Raw genomic sequence first — 22,292 nt, 5'->3', positions numbered from 1 at the left:
TTTTGGTAGATAAAGAACAAGTTGAGCATGTCTTGTGGCAAACTGCCACCCTCTTTCCCTGTAAACCCAGGTTGCCATCCTTTTTTTGCGCTCAGATTCAAGAATGGGTGTCTCACCAGGCTGTGAGGCTTTATATCCGGCCTCTCCATGGCGATGGTGATGCAGTTGAGGAAAATAAAAAACAGAACCACGTGGTCGAACAGTTTGTGAGAAATCACTCTTTGGCAACATGAACGAAACCTGTAAACACAGAGAGAGAGAGATCTGTTACACGACTGTACCCATCAGCAAAACCTTTTGTAAGGGAAAAAGAGTTTCAAAGCACATAGTCAAACTATATAAATAAACTGCTGTGATTCCATAAAATGCCACCTTAAGGTTTCCTCTCAGATGAACAGACTGCTGAGGTGACTGTCAGGGTATTTTCAGCATAAAGTAAATGCAAATGCAGAGTTTTTGCTAGTCTCACCAGCTCTCGGGATCAAACAAGTAGAGCGAGCAGTCTTCGTGCTCTTTGCACCAGCGGGGCTTCAAGTTCTGAATCTTCCTTAACAGCCAGTGACTGAAGGGACTCTGCAGAGGTGAAAGGTCACAGAGAAAAAAATCAAATATAAAAGAAAACTTTTCTATAAGACGAATCACAAACACAGGTGCCACATCTAAGCTTTTTTTTATTTATGACTGGAATATAAAAAAACTGAAATCCATAAATCTCACATTGAAACGCTCAGTTCTGCAGTTCTAGTTCTGCCAATCAGGATCTTTCTGTGTGGCTTTATTTGTGAATGTCTGAATGAGTGCCCAGGTCGAAGCGTTAAAAACAAAAAACTGAACCTTCCTGAAAGCAGCAAAAGTTGGAGAATCTATTGTACACAAAGCTTGTTTGGTCTTATCAGAAGCACGCAAACGTGCACATACACACTCCTGCGAACACATCATCACGGCCGAGCCGTAAAGGAGGGGTTGCAAACTCAATTTGGAGTCAATAATAGCATGAGCAGAGGTCACACGAAGGCAAACAAACCCCTCTGTGGACTGCTACACACTATACCGACATCCAATTCAAAAAACAACTGCACAAATTGTACATAAACAAGTCTCAATGCGCCAACTGAAAAAACAAATACGACACGAGACGATTAAATAAAGCATGAAAAGACCCAGAAAAGTGAAACAAAAACATGGACCAAAAGAGTTTAGTAGAACAAAGAAGAGGAAATGACAGAAAACAAGCTGGACTGATTCACCAAGACGACAACCTGTAAAGGAATTTGTAAAAGTCACAGTCAAAGGAGTGACTCATGTTGACTTACATCTTCATCAAAGTCATCCTCTAGAGATATGTCATCTTTGGCGTCAGCGTTCTCATCGGGGCTGCATGTCAGTGTCATCCCATTGCAATCACTGTGCTCCCCAACCATGGAAGACACCTGGGGCTGCTCCAAAGATTTTTGGTTTGGGCCAGCCCTCCCCGTGTTGTCGTGGCCATCTTCCTCGTCTGCGCCCTCCTCCGACAATAAGCTCTCCCTCTCGCCGCTGGTATCTCGCCTTTTGAGGCTGGGAGCCCTTCCCAAGCTGTTCCAGCTGGAGCGCCTGCTGCCCCATGAGCTGCTGGAACCCCGGGGTGGAAAAGGCGAGCGCCGGCCGGGACTGGAGAAGCTCTGTAAAGACCAGGGACGGGTTTAGGGCCTTTGTGCTAGCAAATGTAGGTGCGCAGGCTGCTGTAGGTTCTTAACGTAGAAATGTTGAAGTTAATTTGTGTTTCCACCAGCACTTTTGGCTTTTTATGCACTAGCTGGTAATTTTCTTTACAGTCTCCTGTTGATTTCACATACAGAAATGATGAGGTAGGAGAATGGATGTCCATCCATCCATCCATCCTTCCATCCATCCATCCATCCATCCTTCCATCCATCGATCCATCCATCCTTCCATCCATCCATCCATCCATCCATCCATCCATCCATCCATCCATCCATCCATCCATCCATCCATCCATCCATCGTCATTCTTTATCACTACTTGGGTTCCACCTGCTTCGGTGAAAACATTTTTAGCTGAACCTTTAAGGGACCATAATGATACGTTCACACAGCACACGTGGTGCCTGTTTAAGTGTTCACACTAAACTGTCACTCACTACCCAACACTAGTGCATGTCTGCCACCTACAGAAGAGACTTGGTGCAAAATAATGAAGTAATGCAAAATCTTGCTTCAGGCTTTTTCTTTCACAGCTCTATTCTGAAATATGAAAGACTTGGTGTTGAATAATTCTGGCTGGGCACAAACTGCAATTATTTATTTCTTGTCCATGATCAATTTTCAAACGGTTGGCGCTTCTGTGAATTGAAAGAGAAAATCCATATGCCAATACCAAATCTAAGTCCCTGATTGCACAAGCTCAAAACCGTTTTTTTTTTTTTAAATGCGAGTTGTTAAAAATTGTGTTGTTTCCATTAAGCAAATTTATGATTGCAAATCCAATTTGCGCAATTTCACAAGTAGTGGATACACGTCTATTGAAAGTCTCTGAAAAACAGGAAGATGGATCTGAAAAACTGAAATAAAGTAACAAAAACCTCTAGGGTGGTATTTTCTAAAAAACAAGACACGCAAAAGCTGGCATCTGGAGTGAGGGAGTTACTAAACTAACATGAAAAGTTGTATTATCTGCAATAATGCTAGTGTAAATGCTTTCTGCTGAATTAGGTTGCTGAAGATGATAAAATGCTAAAAGATTTTGCATGATATCCTAAATGTTTTGTTTTACTCCAAATATAAATATCAATATTAAAAAAAAATTTACATAAAAAAAATAGAAAAAAAAGCAGGTATGTCCTGAACGTTTTGATTCCAAGATTGCAGAAATCGCTGAGTGTGAAGGAGTTTTTACGTACGGAAAGGCGCAGGAGAATCATTATCGTGTGAATGCTTCGAAGCCCAAATTCTCCCACATTATAGCACCTTGGGGGAATTTACCAGTGAGTGCTGATCAAAAGCGGAGGGGTCTATGGATGTTGAGCTTCCAGTCCGAGACTCCATCTGACTGATTCCTGCGTTCGAAAAATCCTGTCCAACCTCCCCGTCCTTCGGTGTCCCCTCTCTGTACAAGAGTTCCTCTCCTAGAATAGACTCTGGTCCCAGAGAGCTGGTGGGAGTGGGCATGGGTGTGGCCGCCGTGCGCATAATAATAGGTGGAGCTGTCGTGCCACAGGCATCAATGTGACCGTTGGCTGTCATCTCTAGCTCTACAAAAATTGGAATAAAGTTTTCATCATCATTAGTAGGTTTTTATATCCAAACATAACGTTTTTGAGGGTCATGGTACCTACCAATGTCTGTAAACTGTTCCAACTTCTCATCTTCATCAGAGTTGTCAGACTTCTTTTCATCGTCTGACTCTGAGCGATTGGCATCGCCCTACAGAAACACATGAATCCAAACAACTGAGCCTCCTTCAAAGCCTGCGATGGAAGCTTTGTTTGCAACAAAAATGCAGAAATGTATCAAACACCTTGGGGAGAGCCCGTAACAGTGATTAGAGTGAAAAGGTAATCAGTATGGATCTTAAGTTTTTTGAGGGTTTTTTTATAATCACTTTCAACAAAAGCAGTTGTGTCTTAATGACACAACAGTTTGGAAAATTGAAATTCAAGACCGGAAGTCTAAAGATGGCTCCCAGTGGAGTTAATTAAAAGCTATTCTAACTCTAATAAAATATGCACAGAGATGCAGATGGGATATGTTCAAGCATGAGACGTAAATCTTTAATCTGCTCTGCATATATTAAACCCAAACATATCAAGTTTAACCATAAAAAGGCTGATTTTAAAGGTTCATATAGTCCAGCTTTTTTTGGTTTATACCCCTTGAGCTGCTTTAAAAGCAAAAAAGAAATGAGAAAAAAAAATGTGAGTCATTCTCACCTCAGCCTGGAAGCCTTCGACCAAAATGGCCACTAATAAGTTGAAAAGAACATAGTTGCCAAACGTCATGAGTGCCACAAAGTAGAGAGCCGCCCATGGAGAGGTGGAGGCCATGCCATTATACAGCACCACATTCCAGTCCTCCTGGGTTAGAATCTGGAGAATAGAGGCAGACGGAGATCCCAGGGAATGATTTGGGGGTTAGAGATGGTTGGAGGAAGAAAAGGAAAAGGTTAGAAAGAAATGCACCGATTAGAGGAAGATATTAATGTAAGAAAATGAAGGGAGATGAAGCTAGAGCCTTAAGGTTCCACTACAATCATATTTTGATTTATTGTAAAAATGTTCCCCAGTGGTCTTTTAGTTATGATTATGCAGTTTTTAGCCAAAAAAAAAAAAACCTGTGTTTTTTTCTAGAGCATAGCTTTTGCAGAGTTCATTAGAAATTTGCCTCTGAGTTGAGGGCGGGACTGTTGGAGCGGAGCAACCCCACCCCCTTTCCCCTCTATGTTGCTGAAAGCTCTCTGTTTACACAGGCTCTTGCTAGCTTACAGCCCCTAACAACCCAAGCAACCGGTGCAACAAAAATGGAGAGCTATATTGGAGCTTTCAAGCCGTTCAGTTTTGAGTCAGAGGAAAATGAAAGCGTAACATCTAGGCGATCTATCTAGTCATCTACATAAGAAATATCATCTTTTTCTAACTGAATTTTTCTATCAGCTTGAATAAAGAAATACTCAGAAATACAGTTTAAGCTTAAACATCTTTCAAAAAAAGCCACCAGAACATGTTAAAAGCACCAAAAACCCACTGTTCATCCGAGTGGGTCTATCATGTTTTAGGGAGAAATGCGATCAGTTATCACCAGTTTTCAACAGAATATTTAGGTTTGGATATCTGTCAGCAATAAAGTATGCAGAATTCTCATCTTTGACCACTTGCAATTTACTTTTTCCTCTAATTCTGTAAATGAGTGCTGTGGATTTGCACATCTACATAGATCTGAAGTGTCGGTGCTTCTGCTTCAGATGACTATGGGCTCTGAATAAAATGCTTCCTCAGCTCTGCAGAGAGTCGCCTGTTCTCTGCATTCCTCCTTCTGCTGACGCATCCCACACAGGGAAAAAAAAAAAAAAAAAAATCTATCTGGAGCAATTGAACAACGTCTCCATGGGGAGGAAGAGCAAAAAAAAATAGAAGCCACAGTGAAAGTGAACTGATGAGTGCTGCCAGGGAAAAACATGGCATTCTTCAAAACAACGATTGGCAACAATGGCATAAAGACGATTTCATATCTGTTTCTGTTTCTTTTCTTTCAGCTTTTCTTTCTCATTAAGCATGAGGAATGTTTAAAGAAAAAAAAAAAGATAATGAATGGGTTTAGGAATAAATAAATAAAAAATCATCAAGTCTAATTAAGATCTAACTCTGCGTTGTTTCAATCAACCGGCTTGACTTTTTCTGCTGTCAGCAAAGCCCCTTCCATGATTGATTAAGCATGCTGAGGGAGTTGATTCCCACCACTGTTTGTCCTCGCTAATGAACGTGGATTTGGTGTCACATCATCAAACAACTAAACAACGGCATGCTTTAACCCTTAGTGGTCTCCGTATGCACCAAAGCGTGAGTCAATCACACTGGCTGTTTTCAAAGACGTAGAAACGACCTGCCGTTAGTTTAGTTTTCATTCAAAAAAAACAGTGAAGGTTCAAAAAATTGATTAGGTTAAAGATTTTGGTTTAAAACAAACATAATTGTGATAAACTTAGGAAAAAATAGGACAAATTGAAACATTGTAGGTTAGGGGAGTTTTCCCTGCTTTATTTTATTTTATTTTTCCATTTTTTTCACACAGTTTTCCTTTTGGATCCATACATTTTTATTTTGTCTGTATGTTTGATCTTTGTAATAAACCATAAAAACAGTTTCTTCTCAAATTTGGGGATTTAAAAAAAACAACAAAAAAAACAGTTAAAGCCTGAGAATTAAACTATGTTTTTGCAGCGTTTTAGTTTTTTGTGGCATTATCATGTCAAACGATGAACAAATATTTTGTAAAAAAAAAAAAAAAGCTGGGGACTTATTTTCAAAAAAATACAGGTGCAAAATAAAACATAAAATAAAAACAATTTTACAGGTATAAAGAAGTAAAAAACACTTGGATTACTGGATTACTGAGGGTTAGAGTCTAACCCTTAGTAATCCAGGACCTAACCGTTAGACCCTGGGTTTGTCTCAGGATTCATCCTATCATTGCATTCAAACTGGGGCTGTGTCCAAATTCCCACCCTAATTCCTAAAAGACGACATATACAGTGTTGGACTATCTAGTATAAAGCAATTCGCAATTCGGACATCATGATCACAACTTTTTTATATGGATCGACTGTTCTGATGATAATAACGTTGTTGGTTTATTTAAAAAATACATCTAAATACAGAAAATTGTTTAAGCACAATGCGTTGTGGTCTATATTTGCCAATCTAGTGAGCATCAATGCACACAGATTTTTTTGGGAAATTTGGGGAAATTTTTCGGGGACTTGATTTTGGAATTGAAGATTAGGAGAGCTCTACAAATTGGTGAGTGGACTACATAGTGCACTTTGTAGTTTGCAGTGAAGGGATTTGGACTTACCAAGGGGTTTACATGCAGTGGGGCAAAAAAGTATTTAGTCAGCCATCGACTGTGCAAGTTTTCCCTCTTAAAAAGATGAGAGATCATAGGTATAACTCAACTATGAGAGACAAAACGCAAAAAAAAAAATCCATAAAATCACATTGTCTGATTTTTTATTTAGTTTATTTGCAAGTTATGGTGGAAAACACGTGTTTGGTCAATAACAAAAGTTCAACTCAATACTTTGTTATATACCCTTTGTTGGCAGTGAAAGCAGTCAAATGTTTTCCGTAACTCTTCACAAAGTTTTTGCAAATTGTTGCTGGTATTTTGGTCCATTCCTCCATGCAGATCTCCTCTAGAGCAGTGATGTTTTGGGGCTGTTGCCGGGCAACATTGACTATCAACTCCCTCCAAAGATTTTCAGTGGGGTTGAGATCTGGAGACTGGCTGGGCAATTCCAGGACCTTGAAATGCCTTTTACAAAGCCACTCCTTCGTAACCCGACCAGTAAGTTTGGGATCGTTGTCATGCTGAAAGACCCAACCACGTTTCATCTTCAATGCCCTTACTGATAGAAGGAGGTTTTTATTCATAATCTGATGATGCATAATCCCATTCATTCTTTCCTTTACACTGATCAGTCGTCCTGGTCCCTTTGCTGAAAAAAAGCAGCCCCAAAGCATGATGTTTCCACCTCCGTGCTTTACAGTAGGTGTGGTGTTCTTTGGATGCAACTCAACATTATTTGTCCTACAAACATGATGAGTAGAGTTCTTCTCAAAAATATCTATTTTGGTTTCATCTGACCATAGGACATTCTCCCAATCTTTTTCTGGATCATCCAAATGCTCTCTAGCAGACTTTAGTAGATGTACTGGCTTTAGCAGGGGGACACGTCTGGCACTGCAGGATTTGAGTCCCTGGCAGGGTAGTGTGTTACTGATAGTAGCCTTTGTAACTTTGGTCCCAGCTCTCTGCAGGTCATTCACTCGTTCCCCCGTGTGGTTCTGGGAATTTTGCTAAACATTCTTGTGATCTTTACGACCCCACTGGGTGAGATCTTGAGGTCTTTTATATCTTCCATTTCCTAATAATCTTCCCTGGTGAAGGTCAAGAATTGTGTTTCTGGTGTCCTTAGACAGCTCTTTGGTCTTGGCCATAGTAGAGTTTGGAGTGTGACTGAGGTTTTGGACAGGTGTCTTTAATATAGATGAGGAGTTCAAACAGGTGCCATTAATACAGGTAAAGAGTGGAGGAAAGAGGATCTTCTTACAGAAGAAGTTACCGAAATCAGCTTGTCTTTTGTCTTTAAGGGGGAGAACTTGCACAATTAGTGGCTGACTAAATACTTTTTTGCCTCACTGTAAAACAGGTTATTTTCATGTAATTTTTCTGGATTGCTTTATTAAAGATCGTGTTAAAATGGCGGCAGAGCAATCTCATTCAGAATAAAATAGATGTGCATGAGCCCAAACCTGGAAAACGGTGACGATGGCCCAGAGAAGAGAGTCAAAATTTTTGCGGTCGGGGATGGTGTCTCCATTTTCCAAACGAAGGCCAAACTTACAACCAAATAGATGCATTCCCAGTATACTGTGGAGAGAAAGAAATATGAATCCTCATTCATTCAATGTATGCTTAGGGAAAAAATGTCATAAAGAAAATGTAGGTCTAAAGTGTGTGCAGGGTTTTTTCTGCACCTGAAGGTGAAGATAAACAGCATCAGCAGCATGCAGAAGGTGGCCACATTGTCCATGGTCTTCATTAGCACTACCAGCTGTCGCCTCAGGGCGGGCATGAAGCGAACCAGTTTCAGCACGCGCAACAGACGAAAGGTTCGCAGAACCGACAGCCCCCCGTCCGCCTGGGCAGATATCTCCCAGACACTGAGAAACAGGACAACGCTGTGTATGCCGAGCAACATTTCAGAAACATATACAGTAATCCCTCGTTTATCTCAGGAGTTACATCTTACAGAAAAACCGCAAAGTGAAATCTGCTAAGGACTCAAGCTTTATTTTTAAACGATAATTATAGATGTTTTTAAGGCTGTAAAACCCCTTAATACACACTTTTTACAGTTTTCTCAGACAGGAATTAACATTTTGACACCAGAGCTTCAGCTTCAGTGCTGACGTTCTGTCGACTACCGTTACTCTTAAACCGTATATGCAATTATTGTAATTCTAGTGGATTTTGAAGCAGGAAAAACTCAGCTTTGTGCTGATATGCAACACTGTATAGCAGTGACGTTACGCAGTTGGTGATTTAAGCAATCAACATAAATCAGCTAATTCTGTTGCAAAAAAAGGCTGCTTTGTGCCATAATGCAACAGTTAATGTTGGAAATGTATTGCATATCAGTGCAAAGCCAATATGAAATGTCCCTATACGATCGCGTAATTTTTCCCCTACCCCTCTGGCTCCTCCAATTGCCTCCATATGAGGGGCATTTGGAGCTGTAGTGGTGTCCAAACGGTTTTTTTTTAAGGGGATACCGTAGAGAACTATCACTGGATATCCCTCCGCTGGGAGGGTGATCCGTTGTCATGCTGTGCCACGGAAGAGAAATGCATTTCTTCATGTGGGTGTGCTCTAAAGCACAGAAGTTTAAATTTAAATGTAAGTAAAGACATTTTATTTTTACAGGACTTTTTAACATTATAAATCCGAAGTCATGAAGATGACTGGATGAGTCATCGAGTCTTCAAATTTGGATATTAGTAACGTCCAAATTTGAAGACACTATTTTTTTTAGAACTCCCCACTTGGAGGGGCTAAATGTGGGAGTAGGGAGAAGCCACAGAAGTAGGGGAAGAATTTGGATTTTGCCCTATAGTAAATTAAAGAGTTTGTTTTATTTAACCATCGTCTGCGACATCTCTGGTGTTAAAGGGTTAAACGCTCAAAGTTCAAACCGTCATAGAAAAATAAAGTGTATGTAATCATCCTTGCACGCTGAACACATTCAGTATTTCACAGGAGACAAGGCACAAAGAAGATTGATGAGTACCGCAAAGTAGCGAGGGACCCCTGTACTGAATCGAATCTTGGAATGGACCAGTAAACAAGGGTGTTGTGGACTCAATAAAGCCTCATAATGCACATGAAGCTGAAAGGCGTCTTCATACCTGATGATAACCACAACACTGTCGAAAATATTGTATGGGTTTTTGATGTAGCCCCAAAGGCCAAACGCCAGCAGCATGAAACCCATCTCCAGGACGAAGATGCTGGTGAAAACAAAGTTGGTGATCTCCAATACTTGAGTCAGGTACTCAGGCTGCAGAGAGAAAATAAATGAATTGCTTCAGAAAAAAATGAATACATTCATAAATAAGGGCAAAGAGATAACAGAATTCACATCTTGACTTTCTTGGCCCAGGACCTTAAAAACCCTCCATTTTTTGTCGTTTGTGGCGTGAGCTGAGACATTATCGACCAAGTTCACCGCTGCAGTTGGTCCCCATCAATCACACTCCACCAGAGGAGACAATACATCACAGTAGATCTGCTCCGCTTATCACGGATTACAATCAGTGATCCGACAAAAACTAAACTGAGCCTCCCTGCTACACACAAGCACACTGTGGTGTGTCACAATAAAAAAGCAATACAAAATTTAGAATGGAACACATCTGGGCAGGTTCTTAAATGAGCAGTTCAAGTTTAAGATAAGTAATCGAATTACAAAAAGGGTTCTGGTGTAGATTACTGTACATGATTTATACTTTCTTTACATACTATACATTTCTTGGCGAAAAAACTATAAGTTACCTATGCTTTAGGAACTACTTTTAATTTTGTTTCCGGCTCTTTCTTTGTCAGGTCAAATGTTAAAAAGCAGACCTGACAAATTCTTAAAAAATATCTTTGAACTGTTCATGGAGATCAATTGAAACCCCCTTGTGGTAAGGCCTTTTCCATATTAAGCATGCATTTTGTAATATGAAAAGTACTCTGGAGATTAAGTATTGATCAACTCATGAGGCTCATCCCATATTATCAGCCTTCCACCACAGTGTCTAATTGGTGCCCATAATGGTCTTGTGCATCTGTAGAGTTTGGTCTAAAACAATAATCCAAGTTTTTCTTTTTGATATTTCTAAAATTATTTAAGTGTAACTCCAACTAAGATCATTTTTTAGAGGGTAAGGATATATATATAAAGTGAGATCCAGCTCTTTTCTTTGATTACATCTTATTCTCACCCCAGCAAAAACCAATGTTCTCACAAAGACAAACCAATTTGCTGATGGTTTAATTTTTATTTAAGTAAACACAGATTTAAAAATTCCAACATGCTAATTCGGCCAGTTTGTTTTTGTTCTGCTAAATGAAAGAAGATGCCACTTCGTCTGACTTATTAAGAGGCTGAAATGTCTTTTCTAAGTAAAGGGAACTCATGTTTTCATAAGTGTTGTATTTCCCACACTATAATACGCACTTAAAGCCTGAATTTTTTCCAAAAAAGGGTGTAATCTATAATCTGAAATACCTTTTATATGGATTAATTCTGGTTGTGCTTACTGATGACGAAGCAATTTTGAGGCATGTCGCTCTGTCAAAATGTTTGGTTGGGTGTTTCTGTGAATACGCTAAACGGCTAATGTGATGTCGGACTGTGGGTTAGTTTCACGTGTTACCTACAAGGTTGGGAGTTAGCACAGTCACAGTAATGTTTGTTTTAGCTGTGTCAGATATTTTTTAACATTCTGCAAACAAGGTTGGAGGTTACAGATATTGTGAATACACTAGAGCAGTTAACATGTAGCGGTGTCGGAATATTTTTTTTTTTTACATGTTACTAACATGGTTAGGAGTTAAGATATTCTGAATATGCTAACATGTAGCATGTTACAAACAATTTCTAGAATTACTGGGAACGCAGTAAATAAAGAATGTCTTATTCTTATTCTTTTACAGTCCAGTTTCATTGTACTTAAGGGGTAAGTACATAGTAATATTCAAGTGAACATACCTAGTATTTAGTAATGAAAGTACCATGTAGTTGAGTGGAAATAGGGCTAACTTTCTTTTACAGTCCAGTTTCAGTGTACTTAAGGGGAACTTTCTGTGGTAAATTCATGGTTAATACTATGAAACATACGAGTGCAGACTTAAATTCAAGGTACTTTATTTGTACTTACCTTGTTCATACATGCGGTAAGTACCACAAAAGACACCTTTGAACAACATGTAAATACCCAGTAAGAATATTATAAATACCCAGTATGTACCACATAGGTATGAACCAAATAGTACCACATAAACACAGTAAGTACCATGTAAGTACAGACTAGACACAAAAAAGTACCATTTAAGTACCCAGTAAATTCCATAAAAAGTAACATGTAAGTACCCAGTAAATTCAATAAAAAGTACCATGTAAGTACCCTGAAAGTACCCAGTAGTTACACAATAAGTACCATGTAAATACCACGTAAGTACGTAAATCGATCATATACGAAACTAACATTTTTATAGTTCTATAAAAACATGTCCTAAAATGCCAGATAGATTTCATGGGTAAATCTGTTTAGCTGTATGGTGCAAAAACATATTATTTGTTGTAAATATTTTCACCGAAATGGACTTTAGATAGAGCCATCTCTAAATTAAAATATATGCACTATAAATGGCTTCATATGAAACCAAATACATATCTTACTAATATTAATGTTTTCAAATACAAATATTCAATATAAAAAAAAAAAATACATTTAAAAAAAGCTATATTTAAGTTAAAGCATTTTAGACAAACGTGCATATTGTTACCATGATGACAGTAAGAGGGCGCCAAAGCCCAACCCAAACTCATTCCACCTCGAGCACACACAAACCCTCTTGGAAATTTAGAGAAATGTATTATGTCCCCTTTAAAGGTTGGAGGAGTGACCTAAAAATGACCCAAAAAGTTCGAATCCATGCATAATCAACTGAATATTTAGAAATAAATAAAAAATTGCAAGGTGACCAAACCACATCAGGATAACATAATAGGTTGTGGTACACAAAGAGGGCATCGTACAAAGAATTAAGGAGAGTGAAAAACAGCAAGGTGATGCTAATTCAAACCAAAGGAGCATTTAAGCATCTGCAGGTGTGCAGACCTCTAAAACACAATCTGGATTACAGAATAAAGTTTCTTCCCATAAAAACCTGGATCCTACATTCCTGTTTACACTATATTTATCGATCTTTGCTTGAAGAATCACTGTTAGTGAGGGCTTCACATCCAAAGATGTGCACCACCATCCAAGAGACATTTGGGGTAAATTAAGGTGGCTGATTCTAGGGGCCCAGACTCAGGGGAACCCACAGAGCCATCTAATGTTGATGGAATGATAAAACTGAATAATTTCAGTAAGTCGGCCTGTGTGGAGTTTGAGGCTGCTCCCCTCTTGGTTAGACTGACTCTTGTCTGAACTATTAAGGCAAGTTGCTATAATTTCTTCAACCACACATTCAAAAAAAATCTATTTAAAGTAATATTTCATGTTGTACTAATCTTTACTATGACATCCTCAATCTGTATACCCGAGACCCCCAATCATCTATCTCTGTTGCACTCTAATGTTCACTATCACAACAGGGACCCCATACTCACTTTGTCTGTGCCTATAAAATTACAAATCGACTAAATTCTACATTATTATTTTATATTCAATCACCAAATTGTAAACTAGTACAAAACCCCAGACTGCTAACAAATGTTAGCCATAAGTTGATTTTACTACTGCTTTGGATATCTGGGAATGTTCATGTTCATTCTGGTCCCTTGATAAAGTCAGCCCCCATGTCACAAGTGTAGTGAACTGCAGTTCAGTGTAGCTAACTTCAGCCACAGCTGCCAATAGAGCAATTTTTAAAAGTACCCCATGGCAGTAAACAAACAAAAAGGTAATAAACCAACGATGTGAAACCCAACTGCCACAAACAATCAATCGTACCAAAATCCTTTGGGATCCAGATGCTAAACCAAAGGGGCTTTTCAGTGGACATATCAATATCAGAATAAAAAAAAACAACAACTGTGCATCGTAGAATCCAGTGTGCCTTATATTTGGATTAGTTCTGGTTGTGCTTATTTATGGTGAGGTACACAGCACTCTGTCAAAGTTGAAAAACTAATGCTTGACTCAAATCTCAACTGGTTTGGACAGAGACATGGTTAAATAAAAGCACTTCACCAAGTCCCTTTAATATTCCAAACTATACATTATTTGGAAGGAGCAGAACAAGCAAAAAGCAGGTGGCATACTATTATATGTTACAGATACGATGCAAGCAGAGGAAACTGCCCATAAATGATGTGGAGTGTGTGGGATTTAACGATTTGTTTAAGTCCCGAAATGTAAGTTAATGTGATCATCTTATACAGGCCACCCAAGCAAAGGATACATTCTTTTGTATGCTGAAAGAGGTACTCAAATTCTGTAATGATAAGGAAATCATTTGAAATGGAGACTTTAACTTGAACTGGTTGGAAAAGGAGCGCTGTGACAAGTTAATGCACCTCAATAAACAATTTAAGTTAATTCAGATAATAAAGGGTCCAACTAGGATTACTAGTTCCACAAAAACATTATTAGATCACATTTACACCAATAAATTTCATTTAGTCCAAGCATAATTTAGAGCGACTAGATACTGAAATAAAAAAACATTGTTCAAATTGATTTAGTGTGTGGCCACTGAGCATGCTTATACAGTTACACGCTTAAAAATTCCGTAGCCCAAATTCTTTCCAAATTTACAAAAACGCAGCCACAAAAATCTAAAAGTAAAAAACCCTCCCACGGTTTCATGAGAGACCTTGGCTTTGGGAAAGAAAGGGATGCTGCTTTAAAAAGGTTTCTCAGGTCTAAACACAAAACTGATCTCTGGACCTTTAAAAGCCTTATAAACAAGGTCATCATGAAAATCAATAAACAGGCCAAAGGCAACAGTAAAATGATATGGAAATGTATTGATAAATGATCGGCACAAGCTACTACGATGGACCACCTAGTTGTAGCCAATATATTTACCAACTACTTCATCTCTTCTCTATCTGAACTGTGCAACTCAAACTCAGAGCTCCCTTCATTCATCATTTACAGCTTCTGTTGGAACCGGTTGCGTTAGCACAGGAAGTCCATACCAGCCCATATCCATCCAGGCAGATGATATGGACCTCTGTTGTATGAGTGAATATAAGGTCTACAAAATAACGTCATCACTTTCAAACTCAAAAGTCAAGGACTCATGGGGCTTGATCAAATTTTCTTAAAGAAGTCCATTGATGCCTTAACTGCGCCAATCATGTATCTAACTAACCAGTCGTTAAAAGAAACTGCTGTGGTGACGCCTATTTACAAATCTGGAAATTTTTGTTCTTTTTATAAATTGGTAAATGAGTTGTATACTGCATTTCTTTAAAAAAAAACCTACTTCTTTTAAATTGGTAAATATGTGTATAATGTTTAGCCATAATGTATTGACACAGATGGAATTTAGCTAATAAGTTACAATCTAGTGCAAGCATATTTGCTTTTTAAGCTTAATGTATTTGTTCACTGTCCTGGTAAATTAGTACACCAAACTAAACCAAACCAATATATAATCACAAATATTTTATTTTCAATGTCATGGGAACAATATATATATATATTTTTTGTTTTGTTTTGGAAGCCTCAACGTCTGCAGGACCCCCTCTCCACACCCCATATTTATTTAATAATTGTTCAGTCTGACTGGACTGAACTTCCACTGGAAGCACAGACACGTGGTTTGTGACAGACAGGGCCACAGTGTGAGAGAGAAGACATGCCTAAAATGTCAGGATGCCAAAAAAGGAAGGAAAAGAAATTAAGAGAAGAAAAAGAGTAGAATGGTGGACAATTTGTCACCCAGTATTTCAGAAAAAAAAGTTGGGTTTGTGATAGAAAAGGATGAAATCTTAACTTTGTCCCTATAAGCTAGCTCACTTTTCTCACCATGTTAGATTTTAAAAAAAAGATTTTTACATTTCACTATTATATTATTTAAATAATCAATCCATTCAAAGCTTTATCAAGCTGTTCATATTCAATAATAGTTGACATCTCTTCTGTCAAAATTCTTTTTCTGCAAATTCGGAACAGTCAAATACACCAGCATCAGCTGAAACAGCAGCTGCAGCATCATCAGTCTGTCAGCCTCCAGTTTTTTCTAATCTCCACTAATTATATATATATTTTATAAAGTTGATTTCTTATTTAGGAATCAGTTTTGTTTTAAATATATATGAAACAAAATAAATTCTATTGTATTCTGAGTGCTCAGAACTCCCCATGCTGTACATGTCCATTGTCATGCTATTTTGTCACAAAGATGATATTGATAGTAAGAAATACCATCATAATGCATAATTGTATGTAAAACAGCATCAAAAAACGATTGCCACTGTGCCAGGGGCCCTGTAAAAATTATTTTTGTGGGGCTCAAAATCCCTAGCGGCACCCTTGGCGCTCAGTGTAATTAAGCATGTATGTGCTTCACGTGTCTCAGAGGATGTCAATCAAGTGACATCACCATGAGGATAATTATTTGCTGATGGCATTTTGTTTATGAAAATATATACATTTTTTCTTTATTTATTTTTGACGGCCCGAAATCCCCCGTCACATCCTTCACAAATGACTATTGGTAGTCGATTGCGATTTAGAGTAACCAGTCAAGCTATGAAGCACGTTTTTGGACTGTGAAGCCGGAGAGTCAGGAGAAAATCCACGCATGCATGGGGAAAACATGCAAACTCCACACAGAAGGGTCCCAGCCAGGATTTAAACCGGTTCCTTTTTGCTGAGAGGTAAGAGCGCTCACCACTGCACTACCGCGCAACCCTCATAAAGGTCATATTTGTTTTTAATAAAAACATGTTATCCCCTCATCTAAGGTCAAAGACATCTAAAGTCTGTCTTTAGTGTTCTACTGATATGGAAGCGTCCTGTTTAAAGCTAGGCAGCTTAGCATACTAGCAGTTAGTATGAAGTGGATCAGCTAAAAACATGAACAGAATTTTACTCAAGTGTGGAAAATTGTAGCACATCTTCTCCTTTATTGTGAGATTACATAATTGGATAAGTCGGCCCTGCGTATGTAAAATAGTGGAGGGGATCCACATTGACTTCTGGGAGAAAACAAAGCCATATTTAGAGATGAGAACACCGTTTGTCTCTGACAAGGCAGCACACAACATGTTTAAAGCTCCCAAATGCAGTTTTAAAAGCCAGATTTTTGCACAAGTGCGCATGATATTAAACACATTTATATTACTTTTAACGACGGTCTTGCTGGCATTTTCATTACCTCTGTGGCCTACTGTCTTCCACAACAGTGACAAAAAAAAAACGCACACTACAGACAGCAGTTTTTACGCACGCTGAAAGGATTATATGGTCAAATTTACATTCTTCTTTACAGTTTGTTTACAGCACAACAGAGATAGTAAAATGTAGAGTACTAGTCTGGAAGTTGAAGATAACACAGGATCACTGTTTCCTTCTGATTTTTCTCTACTGCAGATCGATCTCATTAAAAATATTGCTGACCTAAAGACACTTAAAGAGTAAAATAAAAAGAGAAGCTGTAGTTTATTGATCATAAAAGCAGTTCTTGTAAGTTATTGACAAACACTAACCCTTAAAATAAAAGGAAAACCGCACCAAACACTCTTGATTTCCTGAGAATTTCAGAAGCACTCAAGAAACCAAAGAGTGAAACCACGAGTTACGTCATTGTCTAATGTTTTTCCCACATTAGTAATATTTTAATCGTTTCTATCTACATCCTTTTTAAACCAAAAGATATGTTTGAACGGGTTTTAGAATTAAATCTCATCATAATCCATAATGCATGCTAAAAAAATACCAATATAGATATGTATTTTCCACACAATAAAGTGTGTAATGTGGCCAGACTTTTGTTTTGTTTTGAGTTATTTTTTTACTTCTAACTTACAATATTGGGAGTTAGTCACAGTAACACTTCTGTTATTCATATCAGTCTATTTGTTTTTTGGCGTTTGAAACAAGATTGGCCCTCTTCTAACACGGTTAACTCTTCTAACACAGCTAACGTGTAGCATGCTACAAAAAGGTTGATAAAGCAGTTGATAAAGTCTGTCTGTCAGACTGATCTCTGACTCTTTCGTCTTGCTTCATGCACCCTTTCTTTTTTTTTTCTTTTTTGATAAAGCTGCAAGTTCAAATTGCTCTGTCCAAGCTATGCCTTTAATCATATTTCTCTATTTTTGAGGGATTTATTTACTGCAGGTTCTAGCAATCCCAATTATTTTATCATCGTATGATGTCTCCTTTAGTGTTGCAGTGTCTCTCTAAAACGTCAGTTATGATTTTGTGCTTTTACCTTAACTAAAATAAACGTATTATAATTAAACCTTACTTCAAAAAATTCTTACATTCATAACAAATTGTAGGGAGACAAGAGACAAGTGTCCAAATTCACTCACTAGTTCCAAAATAATATAGTGCAGAACTATCCAGACCTTTGGATATTAACCCCTAAACACGGAAAATGTCGCCTGCAACACTGACACAACATATGATCTTTGACATGCCATAAATCTTTGACCGTTAACGGGATCACTGTGAATTCTGAGGCAGAGAAAAGTTCCTTTTTATGTCGGCTTTGCACCCATGTGCAACTCATTACTAACAAAGCCGATTTTAACTGCGACAGAATATGACTCATGTGGACAGAGTAAACACTTTACTACTGTAAAGTGTTGCATATTAGCCCAAGGCTACATGACTGTAACTGGGTAAATGACTTACTGTAGTCAAAAGAATGTCAACACTGGAGCAAAAGCTACTGTGTATTATTTGCCGATCTTGTAAGCAATCTCGTGGGCATTGTCCACACACAGGTTTTTGTAAAGACTTCTGGAAAATTTCCAGGACACTAGAATTTTGAAGTGTAGATTCAGACAACCCCAAAAAATGTCCAAATACAGTCCCCTAACCAGTGACTAGTGACACACACAAAATTTTCTAAGAACAGTATTTTTACATTATTTGCATCACTAACAAAAACTCACGTTTTTTTTTTCAAGTTTAAAAAAAAGAATTTATTATTTTATTATATGTAACTTCAAAAACAGTCTTTACTACTGCTATAGACATTCACCAAAGATTGAATTTCTTTTAACTTATTGGTAAAGCTTTTTTCAAATGTATTTGTACTGGATTTAGTTCAAACACAGTCCAAACAAGGTCTATTTTCACACCAGTACACAAACAGTGTCAGCGTGAACATCCCTCACACATTTACATCCGAGGCATGAAAAGGTCAGGTTGGTGTCACATTTATTGAGTGAGATTATGAGCCTGAGTCTGTTTTTGTGTCCAAATGTGTGTGGTATTACCCTAAAAGGAAACGGCTTTCCTGGACGGTACTTATGTTTATACCACAGAGATAGAAACAGACACACACACACACATCCACACTTGATATATAGAGAGAGACTTAGAAAACAAGAAGAGACATGAAGTGAAAAATGTTTCTTAGTCTTTTTTAACGGAATGTAAATGTTATTTAGTACACAGAGTTTTAGGGCCACTAAAAAAAGAAAAAAAAGTAAAATTACGAGATTTTAAGTCGTACATTTACGAGAAAAAATCTTGTAAATTTACGAGAAAGAAACTGGTAAATTTACGAGATTAAAGTCGAAGTGAGCATGCAGTGCAGCAACAGAGCAGACCGACTAAACTTAGTAGAACAGGTGGGCTGAGTGTTTATTGATCACGTTACAAATGGTTTAGAAGCTCATTGGTTTGATTTACAGTTTATTAATGTTTTATTTATTGATGGGTGTTTTGCAGGATCTCTGCAGCCGTTTATGAAGCCATCGGTGTCCCTGCTGCTGTCCACTTGAATCCTTTCTTCCTCCATTAAAGACAAGATCTCTACGTTTGTATGACGCTTGCGTCTAAGGAGGCGCACTTTCGGCATTTTCAACTTTCTAATGCTATTATAAAAGACTATTTTCATTCCTCATTATTGTTTTATGTTGAAACGGGACGTTTCATCTGGAGGATGGGGCGTATGGAACACTGTTTACTTTCTGTATTGGTGTTTGGATGACAGGTTCATGACGTAATGAGACAAATGAACTTCAGGGTGTGAGAATGAAAAGGAAAATAAAGGCTGCAGCGGTCCTCTACACCCAAATTTGTCTCTGAGTATGGAGAGAAATTAGACTCAGTCGGATTTGTGCGTGCGTAATTCTTGATTTGTGCGTAAATTAGGATTTGTGTATGCATATTCTTGCTTTGTGCGTGCGTAAATTAGGATTTGTGCATAAATTTGGATTTGTGCGTGATTTTGTTACTCACATAATACGTTTTGTGTATAAGTTAAAAAATATATAATGAAAAAAATACAAAATGCAATTTACGTATGCACAAATTAAGATTACAACAGCTTGAAACTACTTACACACACACATCTTTAAAAAACACGCACGAATCCCTTGTTACGCACACACAAAGCCAAAGTTACGCACGGATCTACCGTGAGACTGTTTTCACGTCTCACAAATGCGTCCGTAAGTGCTGCGTTTAAATACCAGTGGAATGCTCGGTCATTAGAATTTTCCTATCAGCCTTCCCTTCTAAAAGTATTTCCTTCAGTGGGTGTAGCAGGGCTTAAAAAAACTTTAAAGGAAAATAAAAATTATTATCTGAGAATATGACGTTCACTTTTAAACGCTAATATATATATTAAAAGTATATTATTCTCCGAGACACCAAATTGATACAAAATGCGTAACAGTAATGACCAGTAGGGGGCACTGTTTTTTTTCTTCCGGAAAAATCAAAGGCAGTCAGACTGAGAGAGTCACGGGAAGAATGGCGGCCCATCTTGGTGGTCAGCGCCCCGAAGTAAGTAGCCTCTATGTTCAACACTAACATCTACTGTCTTCATGTATTGATTGAGTCATTGTCTGGATACGTTTAGAAGGGAAGGCTGATAGGAAAATTCTAATGACCGAGCATTCCACTGGTATTTAAACGCAGCACTTACGGACGAATTTGTGAGACGTGAAAACAGTCTCACGGTAGATCCGTGCGTAACTTTGGCTTCGTGTGTGCGTAACAAGGGATTCGTGCGTGTTTTTTAAAGATGTGTGTGTGTAAGTAGTTTAAACTGTTGTAATCTTAATTTGTGCATACGTAAATTGCATTTTGTATTTTTTTCATTTTATATTTTTTAACTTATACACAAAACGTATTATGTGAGTAACAAATCACGCACAAATCCAAATTTATGCACAAATCCTAATTTACGCACGCACAAAGCAAGAATATGCATACACAAATCCTAATTTACGCACAAATCAAGAATTATGCACGCACAAATCCGACTGAGTCTAATTTCTCTCCATATCTGAGCTCCTTATTTTACACGTAAAACTCCGCTTTACCAACACCGAACCCCGGAAAGCCGGCTCCACTGAAAATAATCTGATTTTGAATCGCCATAAGGTTCCAAATCTCTTTGTTTTTTTTAAACCTATCCGGAAATAAAGCTTCAAAAAAGACTCCACATATTTCTTCTTCAAGCTAGGCTCCAATAAATGGAGAACTTTGTTGTTTTTCCTCGTTAATCTATGACTTTTTTCTCGTAGATTTATGAGATTTTTGAGTCGTAAAAATCTCGTAATTTAAAAGTTATGACTTTCTTTCTCGTAAATTTACGACTTAGAAGTCGTAATTAAAAAGAATTTTTTTTTTGTAAACTGTCGTAATTTAGCAAGTCGAAACTTAAAAATTAATTTCATTTGCCTTCGGAAACACATAATTGTAGGTAAAAGTAGAATGCAATAGAAAAATGTTGTTGGAGGACAGTGGTCTCTCCTTTATCGCCGGGGTTATGCTCTAAAAATTAACACGCGATAGGTGAAATCAGTGAAGTAGGATTAATAGATAATAAAAGTTCCTCACTTCACACTTTATGCACTTTTCTCAGACAGACATGAACATTTTCACACTTTTCTCTCTTAAACTGTCAAAGTTGTAACCCACATAGAAAATTCAGTCCAGTATTACGGAATGAAAACAAAGATCTGCTTGGGATCCAAGATTTACTGTATTTTTAGGAGTACAAGTAGGGCACTGTAGATGTGTGTATCAGTATTTGCTAGTGGCAGCGACGAGGAAGAAAAAGCGCCATCCAAAATCAACATGGAGGATAATCTGATCGTTCTCCTCCTGAACCTTCTGATATGTTTTACTTGCTTGGACTTATGCGGGACAGAAAGCCATCAACCTGGGTCAGAGAGACACAGAAATACCGCTGAAAGCCCCATAATTCAGACGCAGCTCATGCTTTTTTGAAAAGCTTGCCTTATAAATAAAATATAAATAATAATCTCATGATCCAAGACATGGAGATTTGTTTACCGATGCTTTTGTAGAGCTCTTTAAAATAAACTTTATCTCTACTCCATCTGTGTATTCTGTACATTATTAAAGGAATGAGTTGTAATACTTCCATGTTTATGAACACATTTGTGGACAAGCATTTAGCATTGAATTTAGCTTTGATTTTGACATGCGTCAAAAGTGGCAGTGGCAAATTAGATGCATGTCGAAAAAGAAGGTTAGGGTTATGGTTAGGGATGTGAAGTTGACGGATAAATCCTGGTCAGTGTGAACGCAGCATTACGCTGAGCTTTCACTGTATGTGGGT

General features: G+C 37.9%; 1 protein-coding gene across 2 annotated transcripts in view; it reads right to left on the bottom strand.

Moving 5' to 3' along the window:
* LOC101161560 (voltage-dependent T-type calcium channel subunit alpha-1H) overlaps positions 1-22,292 on the bottom strand; it is a 132,950-nt gene that overhangs the window by 24,035 nt on the left and 86,623 nt on the right. For both annotated transcript variants that reach the window (XM_011478366.3, XM_011478367.3), the window contains exons 13-21: positions 9,683-9,834; positions 8,252-8,437; positions 8,027-8,144; positions 3,929-4,084; positions 3,335-3,422; positions 2,982-3,250; positions 1,314-1,661; positions 470-573; positions 117-240 (exon numbers count right to left, since the gene is read on the bottom strand). In XM_011478366.3, coding sequence (XP_011476668.1) covers positions 117-240; positions 470-573; positions 1,314-1,661; positions 2,982-3,250; positions 3,335-3,422; positions 3,929-4,084; positions 8,027-8,144; positions 8,252-8,437; positions 9,683-9,834 — 1,545 coding nt within the window. The remainder of the gene's footprint in view (positions 1-116; positions 241-469; positions 574-1,313; positions 1,662-2,981; positions 3,251-3,334; positions 3,423-3,928; positions 4,085-8,026; positions 8,145-8,251; positions 8,438-9,682; positions 9,835-22,292) is intronic.

This window comes from Oryzias latipes, chromosome 8 (genome assembly GCF_002234675.1).
Source record: "Oryzias latipes chromosome 8, ASM223467v1".
Taxonomy (NCBI): domain Eukaryota; kingdom Metazoa; phylum Chordata; class Actinopteri; order Beloniformes; family Adrianichthyidae; genus Oryzias; species Oryzias latipes.
This window is presented reverse-complemented; position numbering and strand designations above follow the sequence as displayed.